Genomic DNA, 23,598 nt, shown 5'->3' with positions numbered 1-23,598 from the left:
CTTCCCGTGCTATCAGCTTTCTTCTGAATTTTGCACAGAATATGATTGTAAGGGTGAATCTATTGCTCTCTTTTGATTTTTGATGATTTTTTTTTTAAACTAATAATAGTGGATCTGATATCCTGAGAGTCTAAACTGCAGTGAGATATGAAAGTAATCATTCAGATGTTTGTCATGACTTCTAACCATGATACCCCTTCATGCTACGGTGCTGGTTTTTGTTTATAGCGCTATTATTTCCCTCGACTTCTACCCAGTAAAGTCACTGCTGGGGCTTTATGTTTTGAAAGTGGATCATCAGGGCAATGGCTACTTAAAGTTGTTTGATGGTAGTGTCACATGAATTGGTACTGATTCCTTTTGAACTAGATTGAAATTGCCATGTCGTGTTGTTGAAACTTAGTGCAGTAGTTACTGTCATGGAGGCAGGGAATTAAATTGGTGGTATTTGCAAGTCTCTCCTCTAAGTTCCCTTACAGTGTTGATTTTTCTTCTTATGTTTTTTTAATGCTATTGGTTAACGGATTTCTGAATATACTTTTCTGCAGATTCCAGGAACCTGGGTAAATCCTTCAGGCAAATATCACATTGGCATAAAAAACGGCTATGATATCTATCCTAAAGCTCTTAAGGAGAGGATTCAGGTGAGGAATTAGATTTTGCTTCTGGTATATAGTTATATTTCGCTGTTCTGATTCCTAAGTTTTTCTAGGAAACTATGATACGTGATTTGCTAGCACATGTAGGCTGCTAGCCAGCACTTGAAAGCTATTCTCTTACTGATTTATGTTTAGTTTTGACATGATCCATTTCTTCTGTGATTTTTCAGAACAGCCTGGTCGGTGGTCCTCCTCATAGTGGCAAAAAGTCTAGAAATTACTGAGAACAGTTTCTTTTTTTCTGTGTGGCGGTTGATGTTCACTTATAGTTTTGAACTTTTCTAGCTATTGTGTCTCAAAGTGGAATTTTCATATTACTTTTGTAGTCTCCATACTTTGACATATGTATTTGTCCATATATTGAGGAACTTGGTTTTATTCTTTAGAAAGAACGCAAGGAAAAGCTGTGGGATCCTGTTCACAGACTGGCTCTAGCAGAGGCCTGTAGAAAACAAGAAGAATTCGATGCGGCTCATAGCTCTCCTTCCCAGGTTTGGATAAGTAAATAAATTTCTAAACTTGTTTGCAACAACTTGTTACTGGTTAACAGGATTAAAATATTTTATTAGATGAGTGAAGGACAGATACTTGTGGTTCTTCTGGCAGATCACTTGTTAGGTTATCTTCCGATTAGTTTAAAAAGTATATATATGGATGGTTGTTTGATTTGCTTAGCATTGTTAACTTTCTAAACTTGTCAAATACGAAAAGGGTGTTACTTCAGATACTTTATAGCGTATTTTCAGTAAGTTTTAGTTTAATGTGCTCTTTTTTTTGAGGCTGTCATCTTTGCTGTGTTCCAAGTTGGAATCTTCTAAACGTATCCTTTATTTTGTAAACTAGATACTATTTCAGTAAAGTACCAGGAATCTCAGGTCACTCTTGTAACATTTAATGATGTGTAAATAAATAAATAAATAAAGGCTTTAAACTTTACAATTACAGAAATTGGAAATAGTTATACAAAACAGGCTAAAAATAAACAGTGCGCTGTTGAAGACGATTAAACTTCTAGATGTTTGTGACTCCTAGGATAGTCTTACATTCTTGGTGAAGTAACGGAACAAATGTATAACATCAGAAAGGAATGTGGGATTACCTATCTTGTAACAACTTTAGAAATAGTCTAACTGTATTCTTGTTGCCTTACTAGGTAAATAAGCTGATAAAGGAAGAACTTCAAAATCAAGTGGAACTGTTGAATTCTTTTGAGAAAAAATACAGTGATCCTGGCCCAGTATATGATTGTCTGGTATGGAATGACGGTGAGACCTGGAGGTAAATGCCTAAACTTGTATAACATGTCATCTTCTACACACAAAAAACAGCTTGCCTTGAAGGCTGTGTTAACTTTGAAATGTACCCTCTTTATAGAGTTCTTAAATATTATTTGCTTTAAAATAATCCTACTGTATCACTTGAGTTTCATGACAAAGTTCCAATCCCAAATGAAGATGGGGTAGAATGAAGTCTTGTTAATGAAAGCATGGTACGAAGGGTAAGCTTGTGGGATTTTCCTCTGAGGCAGAGTAAAATTGCTTCGAGTATCCATTGGTGAGAGGGAAAAAAAAACAAAACCAAAACACACCAACCAACCAAACCCCAAAACAGCAGCAACAATAAAAAACGAACCCCAGAACCACAGAAGTCTTTGCACAAACTTTTAAGATGTAACATGGCACTTTTCTTGGCTGATAATGTGCATCATACAAAACAGTGGGTAAGGCTTCAAATATTTGTGTACCAGCACCGAACAGCTAGCATTAGTAAGATTTCTTCCATGAAGAAATTACCTTAATTTCCATATGCTTGCTTTTCAAAGAAAGGTTTGAATTTAATAGCATTTGAAAGTGAGTTTATTTAGAAACCTTTGTAGTTTCTGAATCTTAAGTGCAAACAACCCAGTTTAAAATATTGACTTAAAGAATTAAGATACCATAAACACAGAACCACACTTCTTGAAGCCTGCGTAGCACTCTTTGCTGGGGGCAAGATAACCGAAAGCTTACGTCAGCTGGAAAATTACTTTTTTTTTTTTTGGTCAACAGAGCCTGCATAGATACAAGTGAGAGTGGTGACTTGGCAAGCTGTACAGTGCTGAGAACCTACAAAGAGGCTCAGGAGTATGGATCTTTTGGAACATCTGAGATGTTGAATTATTCTGTGAACATATATGATGATGGAAACCTTCTTTCCATTGTGACAAGTGGAGGTAAATGAAAGAAATAGTAAGAAAATTTTGCTGCTGAGAAGCAGCAATTTGTATTGGGTCCTGATTTTGACACTTGGGATGGCTCAAGGCAGCTGTCTTAATACGGCATTCATTACTGTGGCAATCAAGATCAATATTCAGATTTCCTGAACTAAAGCTATAATGACGGCTCATTACCAAACTTGCTTGCATTTTTGTCTGAAATATTGTCAACTATGTGTTCAAATGCCTATAAAAATACAGTGTGTATATTTAGGTACTCTTTAAGATGTTCTTGCATCTTAATGTCTAAAATGGAGAGAACCTTCTTTCAAAGTACCTTTCTTTATTTTGTTTGTTAAATATAGGTGGTGACTGATTTTTAGTTGCTGTGCTTTGTGCTTGTATAATTTAAGAATCTTAAATAAGACATAGCTGTGAACAAAAGGGGTATCGATCTTTGTTTTGGTTTATCTAAACTTTTTTGTGATGGCAGGTGTCACCATAGCTGTAGCTCTAACAACTCTGAATTTGTGTGTTCTTTATATAATCTTGTTTTGTTTTGGAAGCATCTCAAGTGGTTAAGGTGTTGTGGATGTATTTGATTTGAAGAATGCTCTTAATTTATCATTAAACAATCCTATCTCAGTAGAACTACAGAAGCAGTTCTGGTTTCTAAATTGATGGAAATCTTTTGAGAGATTCCTTTTTATACTTTTTGCAGTTTTTTTGTTTTTTGTGGGGTTTTTTTTGGTTGGTTGGTTGGTTGGTTTGGTTTTTTTATGTTTTGGGTTTGGGGTTTTTTTTGTTTGTTTGGTTGGTTTCCCTCTTGATCTCCACTATCTGAGTCATCTCAGGTATAATTTTCATAACTTTGAGTAGGAAGTGTTGAGCCTTTTAAGTAATTCCATTAGTGGAATTAAGTTAGTACATCCTTTATCTCTACCTCTTGCCTCCTTTCTCCCTTCAAAAAGCTGTTTTATTTTGCAAATTGCTGCTGTTCACTGGGGTGGTTTTTTTTTCCTTAGAATAATAGGACATTTATTTAATAAGTGATTTAAACCCTGGGCTCATTTTGTAGAATTTTAGAATCATTTAGGTTGGAAAAGATCTGTAAGATCGAGTCCAACTGTTAACATTTCAGTGTCTCTAAGCACCATGTCTACAACATGTTTTAAATACCTCCAGGGATGGTGACTCTACTTCCCTGTGCAGCCTGTTCCGATGCCTGACAAATGTTTTGGGGAACATATTTTAATTCCTAAAGCTGCCCTGGCTTAACTTGAGGCCAGTACCTCTTGTGCTATTACTTGTTACTTGCGAGAAGAGACTGACCCCCACTTCACTACAACCTCCTTTCAGGTAGTGGTAGAGGGTGATGAGGTCCCCCTGAGCCTTCTCTCCTCCAGACTAAACAACTACAGTTCCCTCAGCCACTTCTCATCAGACTTGTTCTCCAGACCATTCACCAACCAGCTTCATTGCCCTTTTCTGGACCTGCTCCAGCATCTCAATCCTTTTCTTGCAGTGAAAGGCCCAGAACTGAACACAGGATTCAAGGTGCAGCTTCACCAGGGGAATGATCTGTTCCCCAGTCCTGCTGGCCACACTTTTTCTGATACAGGCCAGGATGCTGCTGGCCTTCTTGGCCACTTAGGCATGCTTCTGGCTCATATTCAGCAGCTGTTGACCACCACTCAGGGTCCTTTCCCATCGGGCAGCTTTGCAGCCACTCTTCCCCAAGTCTATAGCCTTGCATGGGGTTGTTGTGACCTAAGAGCAGGACCTGGCACTTTGCTTTGTTGAACTTCATACAGCTGGCCTTGGCCCAGTGATCCAGCCTGTCCCAATCCCTCTGTAGAGCCTTTCTACCCTCAAGCAGATCAACACTCCTGCCCAACTTCGTGTCATCTGCAAAATTATTGAGAGTGCACTGGATGCCCTCATCCAGATCATTGATAAAGATATTCAACAGAACTGGCTCCAGTACTGAGCCCTGGGGAACACCATTTGTGACCGGTTGCTAACTGGATTTATATACTTAAAGCTCAATAAGTGAAAATTAATTGAGCCATAGTGTATTAAATTGGTATAAATGAAGCTCACTAAAGATACAGTGATACAACTTTTCATTTTCTCAGGAGCACATGGAACACATGTGGCTAGTATTGCAGCTGGATACTTCCCGGAAGAACCAGAACGAAATGGTGTGGCTCCTGGAGCTCAGATTCTTGCAATCAAGATTGGTGATACAAGACTAAGTACAATGGAAACTGGCACTGGTCTAATAAGAGCTGTGGGTATTTCACTGACTAAACGATTAATTTCAGCAGTGTGACTTAGTGTTCCACAATATTCTACAATTTTCTTCTCTGCTTGCTTATAGGGAGTGTTTTTATAGTTCTAGAATATTTCCAACAAAAGGAAGTAAGCAACCAAATGCCAACAACCCTCCCCCTCAAAGAAGATCCAGAACAAACAAAAATAAGCCAACCAAAAAAACCTGCAGAGCAAACCAGAATGTATTTTAAAACATATCTTAATACTAATGTTTTAATATAAAACAAGTCTTCTGTTGCACAGAGCATTAAGGTTTTTTTACAGACTAACAGAGTTGCAGTTTGTCTGGCTAGCTTGACATGTGGGTGAAGTTAATTGTATGTTTATTTCTAGTTCCTTACTCTGTTAGCGTATTTTTTATAGTTACATAGATAACTATAGAATACTTAAATCTAGCATAGAGACTAGTATCTACTAATGTGGCTGATTTTTTGTTGTTGTTGTTTTTTTACTTTCTTTCTGAAAAGTGAGGAAAAATGTAATTCCCTTTTAATGATAAAAGGCCCAAGACCTTTTCCATGTAATGAGTTGATGGGGAAAAAAGGTCACACAAGAAAGGGAACTGAAAACAGAAAACTATACTTGTGGCCCATAGCATATCTTACTATAGCATCACTATGCTGTAGTGTTTTGCAACTTTTGAGAATTTAACCAAACTGCACAGGAAAAGAGAATTTTATGTAATTGAGGACAGACATTTGAGACAATACTAATGAAGTCTGCGGTTTTCTCTTAGGGTACTGTTAATTTATAGCTTGGAACATGACAAGAGTAAGACTGTTCAGGAGCGGGGGTTTTTTTTTATTCTGTTTGTTCACTGGGGAAATACCACTTAAACAACTGATTGAAGTAAATTATTTTCTAGAATCAAAAGAAATTTATCCCTTTTTCTTAGATCTGTGGCAGATCAGTTTAAGCAGATGTTCTTTGCCATTCCTTAAGTGACTTTTTCTATGACTAGTATGTATTTTGGCTTTTATTTTTACTTTATCAGATGATAGAAGCAATAAAATACAAATGCGATCTCGTCAACTATAGCTATGGAGAGGCAACACATTGGCCAAATTCTGGGTGAGTACCACTGTGGTTAATATAAAGTATTTTAATATGACAGAAGGGGAATTACATTTGTTGAGCTTTGTGTAAATGAACTGTCAGTAGGATGAATTGTCCAGGCTCAAACAATTTGTATACATTAAACTGTTGCAGTTTATATTTTTAACTGCCTATAATATAAAAAATGTTTCAGAATAATAAAGAATTTTTGTAGTTGGAACACCACATAATTTGTGGGGGGGGGTTTTGAAGACCTAATTCTGCTATGTAACTGTTGCTTCTTTTTAAAACCAGAAGATATTTTTTGTGGTCAGCTTCTGTATGGAACCACCTCTGCTAGGTGTGGGAAGCAGGCTGCATAATATTCCTTGTTCTGTGACTGATTGATCACAGAGATTCTACAGGAAATGGGCATTTTGCCCTGTGGGAAGAAAACAGTGTTTTTGATTAAATTACTTTTTTTTTTTTTTTTCCCCTCATACATCAGGAGAATTTGTGAAGTTATTAATGAAGCGGTGTGGAAACACAACGTAATCTATGTTTCAAGTGCAGGAAATAATGGCCCTTGCCTTTCTACAGTAGGATGTCCTGGTGGAACTACATCTAGTGTAATAGGTAAATCATTTTCTTTGGGAAAAAAAAAAATGTTGGCAGTATTCAGCTTCTGTCTTATCTGTAACCATCTGAGGACACCACTTCACTCAGACCATTACCTGCTGGTAAATGTGACTTGTAAAAAATATAAGCAAGTTGGATTCTAAGTAATGTTCTAGAAGGTCTTGTAATGTTGAATTGTCAGAACCACAATTTTGGATCTTTTGTCTTCATCAGATACTCTAACTTCTATTTGTAGTGAATCAAAGCATTTTAACTTGGATGTAAAATAATCCCATGACATGACCTATTCAAGTCCTTCTAGAGGAAGAATTCTTTCAGCTGTATCCATTTCTGTGCAGGTCTATTACTGGCGTAAGAATTTGTTTTTCTGAAGGGCTAAGTGTATGTTTTTGATATTTCAGTGAAATGTTGAGATATAAAACTTAGCAAAATGTCTAGCATTTAGGGATAACTTCCTTAGTTTTTATTTTTATATAAATCTGATGCTGCATTAGTGAGTTACACAAGCTGATTGTTAAATCTCAGAATTCTCATGCAAGAAGACTAGCATGTAGATTTGAAAGTTGGAGAGACGCTATTTCAGGACAGCTAGTAGAATGCTGATTACTTTCTAAAGTTAATCTGCAGTTACTTCACTAATGAGACAGGGGTTGGAACTGGAACTTAAAAGCTCTTTTCAGGTTTGCATTGGCTTTGGTCTTTCAGTGCATCTACTCTGTCAGTTCAGTGTACTTGTATCACTCCGGGGACTTGAGTGATTGTTCGCTCTGCATGTTCCTTTTCTTCCATCTGGAGTGAACCAGATAGGTTGGGGATTTCTTGTTTGTTTTTTGAGTGTAAAGCAAAATCTAGTTGATGGGCTGGCTTAGTTCACACAAGCAGTATGGACACAGATGTTGCCAAATTTGTTTGTCAGCTTGGTATGGTAATTTTCTACTATTCTCATAGTGCTTGTTCCATAAAGAAAATGGAGTGTACACTGTAGGTACATGGCATGGGTGCAATGTGATTCCTTGATATCGTGTTTTAAAAATACAACTTTAGCAGACATTGACAATCATTTACACACTCTGGGCACTTTGAACTGGTACATAGGAAAGTAAGTAATGAGTGTCTCATTGCTGTGTTTGAGCCATGTGGATGTGGCCATCTGCTCCGGGTAGTGTAGCTATGAGCCATGTGACCATGAACCAATTCACACAGATTGCTTTGAGGTATGTTTGGTGTAGTTTGTAACAGTGTAAACACAGCCAAAGGTGTGTGGGAGAGAGGGGAGACATGTGAAAGTGATGTGAAAGAAATGCAGAAGGAATACATTCTATTCCAGTTGAATAAAAATGAAACTTTGAAGTTTACATAGTATTTCAATATTATAGAACATTCTTACTCCATAGCATGCTGCTTTATATTTGCTTTGTAAAAATATCTGGGTGTAATGATATGGAAAATGCATGTTTCCATTATTACATGTCAAGCAAATAATTCTTATAATGAATTTAAACCACAGAAATATTTTACTTTTTCTGTTAATAAAAATTTAATTGTACATTTAAAATGCTTGAATGTTTTTTGCAGGTGTTGGTGCCTACGTTTCACCTGACATGATGGTTGCTGAATACTCTTTAAGAGAAAAACTGCCAGCAAATCAATATACTTGGTCATCTAGAGGGCCTAGGTAGGTTGCACTGAAAGAACAAATTCATTGCTTTGGGGTTCAGATTGTGTAATTCAAAATCCAAAAAGTGGTCATTAATACCAGCATAAAGGTATTTATTTTCCGTGGGAAGAGCATAGGTAGTCTGCTGTTTTTAGAAGGCCTTTGTACATCGGGCTCTAGAACTCCTGGGGAAGGGGGAAGACCACTGCACTGCCTCAGCACAGGAGAAAGTGTGTCAGGAAAGTGTATTTGAGCACAGACATATTCAGCGAACATAAAAGTTGTTTGGAAATTTGATCTTTTTCTGAAATCTTTTTTTCAGAGGATTTTTTACATAGCATTTATTAAGTTAGTGTGGTGAAGTTACCTGTTTGGTTAGTGTTGGAGATTAGAGGAAATGCTTGTTATTGCAGTGATGTTATTTCTGGCTTCAGTGACATTGCTGTGATGGCACAACTTAAGGGTTTCGCTTGAGTCCAGTAGAGGTGTGCGCAGGCAGAAAAAAATGCTTTTCTACCTCACATTTTAGAAAATTTTCTCAAAGATCGGTGAAAGAAAATTACGGGGCAATGAAAACTTCAAGTTTTATTTCATGTCTCAGAAGTATTTGATAGTAATGTGGTGGCCAAAAGCAAAAAAGAATTGTTCTCATGAGTCACAGAGTTGCAATATACTGTCTTTGTACTTTAGCCTACAATAGTATTGGGTGAAAGAAAAAATAAAAAAACATAACAAGGTTAGTCTATGGTTTATTTGCTGGTTATAGCAAATGCTTCCCTATTAGCATTGGTCTTCAAAGTTAGCTGTCATGGTGTTTGTATGTTTACAGGCAAGTATATTGTTTCAAGAACCTTATTATGTAGAATTGTCATGTTTCATGTAGAGAAAAGAGAAATGTGGTCTCTGCCTTCACCTGAGAAAGGGAGAAAAATTTGTAATTAATATCAGTATGCATACGTATATAAAAACTACATTTAGTGTGCTTCATCTCTTTGCATTGTGAAATAGTCAGAATGAGCATATGTCAGCTGAAAGGCCCAAGTCTGGCCAAAGAAGGATTCCCTTGTGTAGGGTACAACACACAGAGTTCCTAAAGCTTTGCTAGAGCAGCCTTGGGATAGGGGATGAGCCTGTCTGAGTAAGCAGGAAAGGCTTTCAGGCAGATACACTGTGCACTGCTTGGCCAGAAGTGTCACGATACAGAACCTGTCATTTATATAGGGCTGTCATAAAATATATCCAAAGGTTACGTTACAGTATCATACTGAGGGTACTCTGATTTGAGACAGATTTTAGATACATGACACTGTTAGTGTAGGACATAAATACCCTAAAATACCTTGCCTCTCCAAAGAACTTAATAGCTCAGGCACAGTGCTGTTCGTATTCAAGTGGTACAGTTTTTGTCTGTCCAGAGCAAAGAAAATTGAGTATATCTGGCTCAGACCATTGAAAGCTGCTTTTAACTGTGTCATAGGTACTCGCTCTGTTCTTAAATATGCTTCAGCAAGAAAGAAAGGTGACCTGGGCCCAACTGATCCTGATCCACTTGGCATTCCTTTTTATTTTTGTCTTCTCCCCTTGCTTTCCTTGTCTCAGGCTCTGTATTGTAATTCAGAATTTGACCTGCTAGTCAAGTGGCAACATGCAAAACTAGAGATCTGCATTTTTTTATCTTTTCTAGTTGTCTTCTCCCTTTTACTGTTTTTCTGTAAAGACAGTAAATGTGAAACAGGCTATGTTGAATACTGATTTATGTATGGAAGTGTTTAATAGGTTTGTTCGTGTGCATTTTCCAATTCAAATCGCAGAGGTTACTCTGCTGACTAAACAGAAGCCTGGTGAGAATAGTATTGAAGGAATGTAAATTTAGAAAACTTTCACTGTAAAACAGGCATAGCTTATGATTAATGTAACATTTTTAAATTGCTACTTGGTGGCATGCTTTTTCTTGGGTTTAATGGATTAGTGGATTTAGTGAAGTAATATACTTGTGAATGTTCCCTGAAGCTAAAATATTTTTTTAAGCACACAGAAAACTTTTAGGTAAAGTGTGCAGAAAAAAAGTTTGTTTTTCAACCCTTCTGTTTTACCACTAGCACTGATGGAGCCCTTGGAGTAAGCATCAGTGCCCCAGGAGGTGCTATTGCTTCTGTTCCAAACTGGACTCTGCGAGGAACACAGCTCATGAATGGTACATCCATGTCTTCTCCCAACGCATGTGGAGGCATTGCATTAGTATTGTCAGGTAATATGTTACAATGTTAAATATAGATGCATAGTCTAAAAGAGATTAGATACTTCTTTTCTCTTTTAAAAAAAAAAAAAAAGAAAAAAGCTGTAACTTACAAATTTTTGTTGTATCCAATAATACTCTTATTTTTAATTTCAGGTCTCAAAGCTAATGATATTCATTACACTGTTCATTCTGTCAGAAGAGCTTTAGAAAATACTGCAGTGAAAGCTGAAAACATAGAAGTATTTGCACAAGGACACGGTATTATTCAGGTACTTAATAGCAAAAACCCCAACATAATATAAATAACTGCCAGTGGAAAACCGACTCTGAAAAAAACCAGCTTTCTACGTGAGCTCACTAAGTTTGCTCCCATGCTGCTTGATTTTCGGATCTGATGGAGGGAGAAGAAGGGAATGTAGTGGGAGGGGAGGAGGAATGAGACTGTTCTTTCAGTTTCAGCACGAAGTTGCTGTAGAATAAATGTGTTAACTAGACACATTCTTAGACTGATCAAAAAGGTATGTGGGCATAAAAGTGGGATGTGGGTTTTTATCGCCCACATGTGGATTTGGATGCCTAAATTCTGTCCTGATGTCTAAAAATGTTCTTATGATATTGTCGGAGAGAGCTGAACTCATTCTGTGCAGACAAAAGCTGGAACTGTAAATTCTGGACAGTGAAAATAAAGACACCCACGCTGGTTCGCAAAGCAATACAGCTGCAGTTGTGCAATGACGTTGCTCCGGACCTGGCTCTGAAAAGTCTGGGTGTTCGTTGTATCTTGTGATCAAGGACCTTGGAAATTTGTGATGTGATACTTTGTATGATGATAGTGAATGACTATCTCCTGCATAATGTAAGACAGTCTCCCTATGCATAAACTTAGGTTCTTAAAGAGCTGCTGGTCAAATAGACGTACTGAGATTTTTCTCTCATGCTTAAAGATGCTAGACATTAAATGCTTAGCCCTAAACTCACGTTCTGGAGATGCTAGAACCTAGTAACAGCTGCTAAACACATCTGTAACACTGAGTTTGATAGAAGGCCACACAAAAATGAAATGCACCAGTCATATCTTACAATTTAGTAGTCTATGATTAAAGCATGTATTAAAATGTGGTTAAAACTCATCTGGGAAACCGAGGCTGTCTACATGTCTCAAAGAACAGTGCCTTTATTTCCACTGGCGAAGGTAGCTCATTGTGAAGTAGAAGAGAATGTAAGATTTTGGAGTCAGTAGACTTAGAAAGTGAGATAGAAGGGTGTCTTTTTAAAACAAAAAGGTGGGCTTGTCGTTTGAGTTTACTCTGGCAACTCATTTACTGAAATCCAGGGTTGGATTTCATGCCATGATTATCTTGCATCAGTACATAAAAATTACATGGGCATCCCATATTGCTTGTCTCTTTTGAACTGCTCGACTTCTTATATTGTATAAAAGGTTTAAATGCTGAAGTGTTGTTCAGCATATGAGAAAGGCACCTAAATTAGTATAGTAGGTCTGGGCCTTTGATGTCATCTCTGAAAAGTTTGTTATGCATCTTTCGATGGATTTATAGCAAAGGGGATTTGTCTTCTTTTCTTTTTTTTTTTTTTTTTTCTTTAATAGTCCTGACTTTCTGCACTCTGTGTGGCTGTTGCAGACTGAAAATGTTGCCTTATTTTCTATACTGAGTATCATGTAAGGTGCAATCAGTGTCACTCAGGTAGCATGTCACTGTTAGTTGCTGTGATTGTTGAAAATGTCATAAATTATGATTAAGCTGAAGTTTGTTAATTTAGAATGTGTTCTTTCTAACAGGTTGATAAAGCCTATGACTACCTCATTCAGAACTCATCATTCACAAGTAACATAGGCTTTACTGTTACTGTCGGCAGCAACCGTGGAATCTACCTCAGAGATCCTGCCCAGATAGCTGCACCTTCTGATCATGGGGTTGGCATAGAACCTGTCTTTCCTGAGAATACAGGTAGGAAAGAGCTTTTGCATGTGGGGTGGGGAAGAAAGTGCCCTGCTTTACTTTATTAAACACAAATTGGAACTCAAAGAATGACCTATGTGTGGCATGATGATCTTTAAACAAAAAGCTGTGATGATGAGTGATAGGAATCTGTACTGTAGAAGGAGTAAGTGCAACTCTAAATTTCATAGTAAATGATGGCATGCAGCTAAACAAGTTTCCATTCTAACCTCAGAGTTATAGCTGCAGCACCTCCATGTTTTGCTGCTTCATGCTTCTTCCCACTGGAAAGAGGGGATATCTCTTTGTTTTGAAGAACTTACGAACTGGGTAAAACTAAATTGTGCAAATGTAAGGTTTGACGTGTTTTATCCATAAACCATTTTGCCCTACTTTATTAAATACAAATTAAAACTCACTGAGAGGCTGAATTATATTGTATTCAAAAACTCATCCATATGAGATCTTGTTACTGAGATTAATTCCTAAAACCGGTGATGCCCAAGAAGGTTAGCATGTGACAAAGGGGTGAGTTTATTTAGGGGAAGAAAGGGTATGAATCAGGACAGGTTACTGATTCAGAGTAACTCAGTTTGACAGGTTACATTGCAATCAGTGTTTTTTAAATTTACTCTATGACATGGAGAAATAAAGTAATTGTTCAGTACGCCCTTCCACTGGAAGCAAACAATCTGAAAACATAGACATTTGTAATGGATGACTGCCTTGTCGTGCCTAGCATGATGTTCTTTCCCTAGTACCTGTCCAATTGTTACTTCTGTTCTGTCTGGTGTCTTCAACAAGACCGAGTTAGAGAAGCTGTAGTAAGAGGTTAAGGGAGGCTGATCTGCTCAGTCTGTCTGTTAAAGTTCTCAGAGCTTTTATTGCTTCTCATTTACCAATGAGGGAATTAGATCTGATAATAGAGTGCTCTTTACTTAACAAAGATGTAATGAAATGTCTTAAAATTAATCTAAGGTTAATTAGGACTAGGAAATGTGGAAAAAAAAAATCAAAGTGTCATTAACTTTTAGAGCAGGAGAAAGCTGTTTTTAATCACTAAAACATTACAGCTAGGGTTGGATGTCTTTCTGGAAGCTGTGCTTTAACCCATAGCTTTTTTGACATGAAAGCTCATTTGCAAAATCAGCTAAATTGGCTGTTTGCAGGGTCAGACTAGATTATCATGGTAATTTTAAACAGACTTTACCTTCTGCTTAGGTTGCTCTATAATGTAATTTGGTAATTAGCATAACCTTCAGAGTCAGTGCAATTGCTTTTTATTGTATGTGTCTGCATTAGGCAAGACTTTTTATCTACACAAGAGTTTATACCTGCTTCCAGACTATGTTGTGGGTAACTGAAGCATTGCTTACTAGCCTATCTTTAACTTTTGTCAGGTTTGACTGTTTTGGGGAGGGGGGGTGGGGGAGTGGGAGAGATTTCAAAGTTGGGTACAACCTTTATTTTATTGTACACTACAGCTATTCTATTTTTCTCAAGTTAAGAAAAATAATATAGAACACTTCAATGGCGAATACTGTGTTAATAGTAGAAAATGAGTATGCATTTGTGTTATTGAACTTTCAAATTTTGTGTCTTGACAGAAAACACTGAAAGAATATCTCTTCAGCTTCATTTAGCTTTAACTTCAAATGCATCATGGGTCCAGTGTCCTAGTCATTTAGAGCTTATGAACCAGTGTCGACATATAAATATTCGTGTGGATCCACGTGGCCTGAGAGAAGGACTACATTATACAGAGGTATTGGAGTATTGGTGTTCTAAGGAAGATTGTGTGCTCTTTCCTTTTCATGTGGTCTCTATCAACTTTTTATATAAGTAATTTTTAAGGAAATAAAAGCTGTGTGCTGTACAGACCAGAAAATAACGCCACACTCTATTCCGCTATACAGGCTCATTCCAGGGCTCAGCATTAGTTATGCTGTAGAGTGTTGTGTATAGCACATGCCAATGCGACTTTGAGAATCTGTGTTTAAAAAATAAAATCATATAGAAAATATAAACCAAATAAATTAACATTCATTTTCACCTTTGACTATCTGGCTCAGTCCTGTAGTATTATTGAAGACAGAAATTTGTGGTTTTGTGTGTTTGAGGTCTTAAATACTTTTCTCTTTCTGTGGTGGCTTAAGGACTGGCCTAGCTTTTGTGGTGTTGCCATGCAGTCTTATGTGGACCCAAGATTTTGCTTTACCTTGAGGAGTTGCTTGGATACAGTGATGCAACATATTTTCTTGTTTCCTTATCTCTACCCCATCCCATTTTGGAAAGTGAAGGAGAAAAATGCATGGTAATGGCTGTGTACAGCAAAAGCATTTCACTGACTTCAAGCATCTACATTCAAATTTGGAAAAATTTAATACAAAAGCCATTAAATTTCTCATTTTCACTCCCAAACATCCTATTTCACTCCTGCAAAAGAAACCCACCAATAAAAACTATTTTAAAACCCCTTCCATCCTCATCCCAAAGCTTATATTAACATTGAAATGTTTCCATTGCTTTGTAGTTGATCATAATGAAGATATCATCAGCTTGCTTTTTAAAAGTGACTTGCTTAAGATACTTGAAGTTGCAAGTCTCCTATGGTATCACTGAGAACATTTTAGCCAAGTGATGATGGAACAGATTTTCAGAGATAGTATTTAAAGCTTGGCCATGAAAGGCATGGTAAATCAAACATAATCCTGGAAGACAAGCATTAAAATATTTTTAATACAACAACAAAATAGCTGAAATAAAATAAGGCTGTTTGGGACAAACTCTGATTTGAAACTAGGTTGATCTTTTGATATAGGGACTATCAAATGTGGGTTGAATGCTTGAAAACTTCTGAGGAAAGACTGAAATGAGTCTAAGTATGAAAATTAATGTTTTTTTCTTGGTAAGTGATGCTGTTTTACTGTTTCTAGGGTGACAGTGGTCAAATGAGGATCTTTCTTTCTCAGTGGTAACAACAAAGATTCAAAATACTCTGCAACTAGTTCTGAGTTTAATGTTATCTTCTACGATTTCATTTTGACCAAAGATTTTAAGCGGTTGTATTTTATTTTGTTAGGTGTGTGGATATGATATAGCAATGCCTAATGCAGGCCCTCTCTTCAGAGTTCCAATAACTGTTGTTATACCAACAAGGTAAGTAAGCCCAGGCTTTATCTGCATTTTTAAAGTTTTGTTTAGTTTTCTGTACCCACTTGACTTGTCATTTGTTTCACCACCTTCTTTCTCTAGGAGTTCTTGAACTTAGTACTACCACTGATAAGGTAGCAGAGTTCTGAAAAGATTCTCTGGGCAGACTTGTGCACCAGTGGCTCTTTTGCAGTGGTCCTGGCAGGCAGAAGGCAGTGTGTTCCAGTGGGCTTAGCCACAGTGCCAGCAGCTTCCTGGTCCATCAGAATACAGATGAATTCTGGCCTGTTGACCAAAGTATCAGTATACTCATAGGTGTAGGTGTCATGGTTTAAGCCCAGCTGGTAACACAGGACCACGCAGCTGCTATCTCACTCCCCAAACTGGAGTTTGGTGGGGGTTTTGTTTGTTTCTTTTTTGTTGTTGTTTTTTGTTTCTGACTGGTGGAGTAGAGTACATAAAGGTGAGGGTATTATTTGGCATGTGAACATTGGGATAAGCTTCCATGATGGCTTCAATGCAGCAATTTTAAAGAGTATTGTGCCTATCATTGGTTTGAACATATGACTTCAGCGATGTTGATAAGGAAGGAGAATATTGTATTAAATCTCTTCAGTGGACAATCTGTCCCAAGAAAAAAAAACCTTAAACTTTTCTCTAACTCACTCATAGAAATATTACTTCTTACGTACCTTATCTCACTTTAGTGGAAAGTCACTCAGCCAGGAATAGCAGATCCACGGAAAACTAGGATCCTTTGATAACTTATGTTTAAGCACAGTAACTTCAGGGAGGAAGGTAGGATGTCTACATAATGTGCTGGAGCTGATATTTTAAATCCTTTAGGCACATTGTGCTGTCAGATTATGTACTAGTACAGGCTAAAAGAATTGGTACTGAGGGCCAAATCTCCTCATTGTACACATTTTTTTAGAGTACTTTTGCATTTTAAAATGCTTTTTAAAAAAACATATTGTTTGGTTACTGTTTGTTCTCTTTATGACATACAGAGTAGATGAATCATCAAGCTATGACCTGACATATACAGATGTTCATTTTAAACCTGGTCAAATCCGAAGGCACTTCATTGATGTTCCACAGGGAGCTACATGGGCTGGTAAGAAAAATAACCACATTAATTAAATAAAAAAATCACATCTGTCAGACTTGACAGAGTTGTTTGGAAATCATTTTGAGTTCTACCTGAATAAGAACTGAAGGATTTGATCCATGAATATGTAATATATTTATTTGATTTTAAGCTCTTAGAGGAGTGATTTTGAGTTATCTCATGGTTTCTGGTGTAGTAGAATCCTGACTTTCAGTCTTCAAGAAACCAGCAAATACAATCTGAAATGATGGAGGAGTACCCTATGTTTAAGGAGAACTGTCTGAGATTTGCCTAGGTTTTTGAGGTGTATGGTTATAGTGTTGAAAGATTTCTTAAATGTGGTTTTCATAATGGGCAAGTAGCTCATAATTCTGCAAGAAGAGAAAAAGGGCTTATTTTATTGTGTTCCTGTGTGAGATTACTAAATAATAATCCTTCCAAGAATCTTTCATTTAGCTTGAGGTTAGTGGTAAGACTTAATGTGGAATTCAGCAGCAGTCTGTCCTGTACAGGTTATAGCTCTGATTAATTTTCACTGGTTAGTTCAGTCATGTTTCTCGTAACTGGCCTCTGAGTTTAGTTAATTTTCCTTAATCTGAAAGGGTCTTTGTAAATAACTGATATATAAACATTATTCACATATGGAGCCACTGTGGGTGTTGCAGAAAGCTTTAAATTACAAATTACTTGTGAAACTAGCGTTTTTCTGGTGAATCTCTGCTTTCCTTCTAAAATCCTTGGCTCTTGAAACTAAACTCATTTTTTTTCTTTAATCTAGAAGTGACAGTATGCTCGTGTTCAGCTGATGTGACTGCCAAATTTGTGCTTCATGCCGTTCAGCTAGTGAAACAAAAAGCATATAGAAGTCATGAGTTCTACAAATTTTCATCCTTACCAGAAAAAGGATCAGTGACTGAAGCATTTCCTGTCTTAGTAAGTTACCTTAGGGTGGCATGGGGGAAGAGAGAAAAAGTACTATTTCAGTGCAGTATAACATAACTCATTCTGGCTTTTTTTCTTTTCCTCAAAATAAAAACCCAAACCCAAGAAATCATACATTTGTTACAGTAGTGAGTGCATCTGGTTTTCAGTTTTTAAAATATCCCTAATACCAAACAAATATCCCTAGTATCCTAAAACAAAACCAGACAACGTCAACAAAAAACCAACCACCAAACCACAACAAAAAACCCCTCCCAATCTTCATGTCATCTTACTGAGGCAGAGAGTGGGATCTCTTTTTCTGATACACATTTTCTAGGGCACACATGTGTTAAACTCATCTGTGAACTAACCTGTCTGCCTAGTTTGAAGGATAAGAAAGGAAGATGTAATATTTAAAGGCTCTGTAGAATATACCTCAACACTCTTTGCTTTGGTGCGGATATCAGGCATCATATTTTGTTGGAGCTATCTTATATTTTCTGCATGTGTTTTATTTGGTACTGTACAAACATATACAATTGGCGTAAACTGGACATAACAGCATGGTTTTTGAGCTAGACTCCAATTATTTTGCCTTGGGATGAGGGAGTCTGGGGTGAATAGAAGTGAGAGATGGAAGTTTGAGTCTAACTTTGTGCTTTTGTTACCCAGGCTGGAAAAACCATTGAATTTTGTGTTGCTCGGTGGTGGGCAAGCCTTAGTGATGTTAGCATTAATTACACAATTTCTTTCCATGGTGTACTTTGTGCTACTCCTCAGCTAAACATGGTAAGTTTTCCAGAGTGTTTATTTGGAGTTATTCTGAAGTCCTATGGTATCTCAGAATAAAAGAAGCTTTGCTTCAGTCTTGCCTGTAGCTAGAAAGACTAAAAGTATCTTTATACATGAGATTTTCACCTTTTTTCTTAAAAACAAGTTAATAGGAGTTTGGTCCCACAGAATGGAAGGGCAGTGTTGTGACTCCTGTGGCTCTGTGATACTGAAGGATTGAAAAAGTTGCTAAAAACATTAGTATCATAATGTTTACAGTACTTTTGTCTTTCTCCTGTGTTCTTTGCTGTCCTATGCAACCTGGCTTGTCTTGACTTTGTCTCAAAGAGGGCTGTCTTTGAGAGCTAAGATGGCAATACCTATGTGAAGCAGCACCATGCTAATTTATACTGGCTCCTCCCTTTTTTTTCAACTAGGGAGTGGAGCAAATTATAGCTGTCCCGCAGGTGGATTTGGATGTATTCAGGCTCTAAGAGCTGAATAAACTGGGGGGAAAAAAAAGTGGGTGCATTGTGTTAATAAGGTACCAGGTCTTGAATCTGTAGAGCAGCAAAATAAAGAGCTTGTGGTGGTGCTGTGCACGGCAGCTCCCCCCATCCCAGCAGGATTACATTGACTGAATAATGGAGAGTTGAAAATGAGGGAATACAGTAGTTTTGCCCTTTCTTCTTGGGCACGTGTAACTTTCATAAAATAAATTTTAGTAGTGCTGATATACTGCTCAGTTTGTCATAGAATACTGGTAGAAAAAAGTTTTCAAGTTATTGGGCCCATTACTAGCCTGTGTATGGTGGTAATGTTTCTTTTTCACAAAGTTAAACTATTCTGTAAAAATAATCCTAAGCAGAAGTAGCGTAAAATATTTGTTACAAGATTCTAGATGAATAATACTTGTATTTATTAAATGTCCAAAGGAAATCTTCACAAATGCACAAACAAAACATGGCCCTGCCCAAAGTGTGACAGTTCTGTACAAATATCATTTAAGTATAAATTAGAAACATGGAAAAAAAATATATATAAGTAAGACTTCCGCTCCAGTTGCTGAAGTTTTGCAAGTCCTAGTATATCTACTGTTGTAAAATGTAGGTAAGCTTGTGACACTTTCAAACTTGTGCACTGTTACATCCTATAGTATAGTTAAATACAGATTGCATTGCATTTTTGATGGTACACGTCTGATGTTATAAGTTCACAGAAGCATAATTGTTATATACTCTTTCTTTAGCATGCTTCAGAAGGCATCGTACGATTTGATGTTCAGTCTCTGTTGAAGTATGAAGATATTGCTCCATGCATAAATCTGAAAAGCTGGGTTCAAACACTCAGGTAGAATTTCTGGGGAACTGTGTTTGGAAAGTGGGAAAACTCTTTGTACTTTAAACAGTAACAAGTTAACAGTGAAATTTATGATAACAACAGTGTTCTTGTCAAATTTTAAGTAAGTTTGGAAGCATCTATTAATAAAATTCCTCAGCATTCTCTTTTTTGGTTCCTTTTAACTTCAATAAAATTTGAGAATTATGGTGACTTTTTCAATGCAAATTATTTTCCTTTAGCTAGTTAAAGGGGAGGGGGAAGGGGGGCAAAAATATTCCATGACTTCTGAAGGAGACACTTAGATGTAAAAGGCACTTCGATACCTAAAGAAACAAATTGTAGGGTTATTTGCTTCCCATAATTTGGGCCTCTCAGTGGAGACCTCGGGCTCCGTCTGGGGCTTTTGGATACTTGTAGATTGAAATGAGGTAGCTAGGAGTTAGCCACCTACTGTTAGGTTCAGAAATTGCCAATTTGATATGCATTAAGTGAGGAAATATATCTTTGCCTCATTCTTGGCTTGTAAAATGGAAATGCTCTTGCCTCCTTGTAATATTTGAGGCACTCATCTGACAATAAACAAACTACAGTTAAATAAACTAATGAGAAATATTTGTGTGCTTAAATTAAGGCATGAATATTGTCTGTTGAATGAACTAATGAGTCATAACACAGAGGAAGAAAAGTACTGAATGGCTCCTCATTCAGTCTGTTGATTTTCAAATGCTTGGAGACAGGGTGAATATTAGGGGGACGTGTCATGTGTGGTCATGCCGGTTCTTAACTCTTCTGTCAGCAGTCTATGTGGTGAGTGCCAGACTAGGAAACCTGGGTTAAACTGACCTGTGGTATGACTCAGCAGAGATATTTTAGTGGATGACTAGTCTGTGCTCTTGGCCATGAAAGAGCTGAGTGAATCTTACAGAAGATGCCATTAAAGGTTGTCTGAATGAATGAAATGCTAACTTAAATGATACCAGGGCACACTCATTCCACTACTCTTTATTTCTGAAGCCCTGATTTTCCTATATCATTATTATTTAGCCTATTCTTTGATGCTTAAGATCTAAAGTGTTTGTGCTGCTCTGAACAATAGTTTGTGCTAACTGTGACTGAGTTAACACATACTGCACAGGTAGTGTATATTAACGTTCTCCTGTGTTACTACTCTGATTTCTATAAGGCCTTTTATAGATTTACAGATTGCCTTCTGACATAACCTCCTATAACAAACAATTATCAACTATTTGTTCTGTCTTCTAATTACTATGCCATTAATTTTTCACTTTATGAATAAACAAGTCTGAAGTCTGGGTTTTTTTGTTTGTTTGTTTGTTTTTTAATGGATTTAATTCCTATAATTTTTCGGATTAGATGTGCTTGCTTAGTTCTATTGGCTTCTTTCTTTGGCAGTGTCTGCAATGTTACTAAACCTTGGTTTTTTACTGACAGTCATTTTAACTTATGAATTTATGCTGCCTGGACAGTTACAATTTTTTGAGAGATGTTATTGTATGGGCTGAATTCAGTTGTACTTCAGAATATGCTTCTGCTTAAGTAAGACAAATTTTGATAGAGGATGCATGTTTCTTAAGAGTACCATCTGTTCTTTGTTGTTTATCTGCAGACCAGTGAGTGCAAAAATAAAACCGTTGGGCTCCAGAGATATTTTACCAAATAATCGACAACTATATGAGATGATTTTGACCTATAACTTCCATCAGGTAAAGGTTATAGATGGTTGTGGTTTTTTAAAAACTCGTTAATAAATATAGCATATTTTCTAAAACCAGTTAACTTTAACTAGCTTTCTGTCAGAAACAAGGTCTAGATTCATACTGTAGGCTCTCTACAGTCAAAATTCTGATTTGGTTCTTTTTAGGAGCTGCTGTTGCTTGAAGTGGGCTTTAGTTCAGGTATCTTTTTGAATATGTGTGTACTTGTTTTATTCAATAGTGAATTAAATGTTTTGACCTTTCTTTTAAAAGCCTAAGAGTGGAGAAGTAACTCCAAGCTGTCCGCTTCTTTGTGAATTGTTGTATGAATCTGAATTTGATAGTCAACTGTGGATTATTTTTGACCAGAACAAAAGACAGATGGGTTCAGGAGATGCCTATCCACACCAGGTACAGAACAATGTATTTATTTTACCTTCTGTTTTCTGCACGTTGTGAAAATCTTCATTCTTTTTCACCTTCTAGGCCTGCTGTTGGCTCCTAACATTTCCTGATGCATAGATATAGTGTTCTTATATCTTCACAAAAAGACAGGTTCAGTGGTGATGTATTTGTATGGGGAAAAAAAAAGTAATGACAGGTTTCCTTCCATGAAATAGAACATTATGATAATTTTTTCCCTCTTCCAAGGAAGGAGAAAGAGTGGTGTGTTTTATTCTACAAAAAGCTGTTAACTTGTGGTATCTTGTGATTTTTGACTGCTGTTTCTCAAGGAGTGAATTCAAGTTCTTGTTTTCTTTACCATCTTTGTATGAAAACCAACATATCTTGAACTTTTCTGTTTAAGGTAGAAAGGATCCATTATTTTTTCTGTAGTCTGACTTGTCTGCTGGTAGATCAGAGGCTTCTATATCCATGAAGGCTGTCTTCTGTGCTGTTGCTATCTTCAAACAGCCTTTTAAATGCTATAGCTTGGTTTACTTCCTGTTGCTGCCTTTCAGAAGGAGTTTTTTGCACAAGCCGTGTAGATACTGTACCCTCAGTGGCAATCTTTCTGCTAGAACAGACTATGTTTCTGGATCATTCAGGGAGGGGAATAAAAACGGAAGGCAAAAAAAAAGAGAGAAACATTTTCTATAGTTTTTTTATTTGAAACCATTTCTTACCAATCCAAAATCACAGTTGAACTTCATCAATGTAATATTTATTTTGATAGATTCATCATTCTGGAAGTGTACAGGTGATCAGCTTTAAAGCATGTCTTCTGACTCTTGTAAATCAATTTCAGAAATTGCATTACTTAAGCTTCTGTTCCTTAGCCTGCATTTTTTAAGCTGTTATAAAATCTAAAAATCACCAAAGTAATGTTACTTACACCTGGTGGGCCACCACACTGTGTATCTCTGATGTTGTGCATCATGGAAAATTCTAAAGCAATTCAAAATTAACTATCCAGGAAGAAATGCCAACTGAATCCCTAACCCCAGGAGAGTAAGATTCTGGGAGCAGGATAGTTCTGAATTATTGTCCCTTTCTACTTGGGGCTGCCTTTTGCATTATAGCAGCAGCAGAAAGGCAGGTTAGAATGCTACTGCTCAAAACATCCACATGGTGCCCTTTTAGGTTGATAGAAGTGAAAGAATGTTTTCAAAACTAGGAATTTGAGAGTCTGGGTTTAGAGGGGGGCAGTATTTGTGGGTTTTGCTTTCGGTGGTGGTGTTTGTTTGTTTTATATAAATGGAGATGATGTTATCTGTGTAACTGAATATATAAAAAGCTCAGGGCAAAGAGTCTGTCAGCTCTTCAAACTGCAGCCTTAAATCTCACAGTATTACTGGGTTCCTCAGTGTGAAGGCTGGTACAATGTTTGAGATAGTAGAAGATATTCTGTGATCTAAACC

General features: G+C 37.0%; 1 protein-coding gene across 6 annotated transcripts in view; it reads left to right on the top strand.

Moving 5' to 3' along the window:
* TPP2 (tripeptidyl peptidase 2) overlaps positions 1–23,598 on the top strand; it is a 51,853-nt gene that overhangs the window by 6,804 nt on the left and 21,451 nt on the right. For 4 of the 6 annotated variants that reach the window (XR_003989660.1, XM_030473519.1, XM_030473511.1 and 1 more), the window contains exons 3-21: positions 549–644; positions 1,046–1,150; positions 1,813–1,937; positions 2,708–2,871; positions 4,992–5,146; positions 6,185–6,261; positions 6,734–6,861; positions 8,440–8,539; positions 10,621–10,769; positions 10,914–11,029; positions 12,562–12,730; positions 14,329–14,486; positions 15,804–15,880; positions 16,885–16,991; positions 17,764–17,918; positions 18,582–18,698; positions 19,930–20,030; positions 21,649–21,745; positions 22,010–22,147. Coding sequence is in view for 5 of the 6 variants with exons in the window: in XM_030473519.1 (XP_030329379.1) it covers positions 549–644; positions 1,046–1,150; positions 1,813–1,937; positions 2,708–2,871; positions 4,992–5,146; positions 6,185–6,261; positions 6,734–6,861; positions 8,440–8,539; positions 10,621–10,769; positions 10,914–11,029; positions 12,562–12,730; positions 14,329–14,486; positions 15,804–15,880; positions 16,885–16,991; positions 17,764–17,918; positions 18,582–18,698; positions 19,930–20,030; positions 21,649–21,745; positions 22,010–22,147 (2,334 nt within the window). In the remaining variant the exon portion in view is untranslated. Of the gene's footprint in view, positions 1–548; positions 645–1,045; positions 1,151–1,812; positions 1,938–1,972; positions 2,380–2,707; positions 2,872–4,991; positions 5,147–6,184; positions 6,262–6,733; positions 6,862–8,439; positions 8,540–10,620; positions 10,770–10,913; positions 11,030–12,561; positions 12,731–14,328; positions 14,487–15,803; positions 15,881–16,884; positions 16,992–17,763; positions 17,919–18,581; positions 18,699–19,929; positions 20,031–21,648; positions 21,746–22,009; positions 22,148–23,598 lie in introns of those variants that run through there. The other 2 variants (XM_030473527.1, XM_030473550.1) reach the window with 2 other exon arrangements.

The sequence above is a fragment of the Strigops habroptila genome, chromosome 2 (genome assembly GCF_004027225.2).
Source record: "Strigops habroptila isolate Jane chromosome 2, bStrHab1.2.pri, whole genome shotgun sequence".
Taxonomy (NCBI): domain Eukaryota; kingdom Metazoa; phylum Chordata; class Aves; order Psittaciformes; family Psittacidae; genus Strigops; species Strigops habroptila.
The sequence above is the reverse complement of the archived record's forward strand: the minus strand, read 5'-3'. Positions and strand labels throughout refer to the sequence as shown.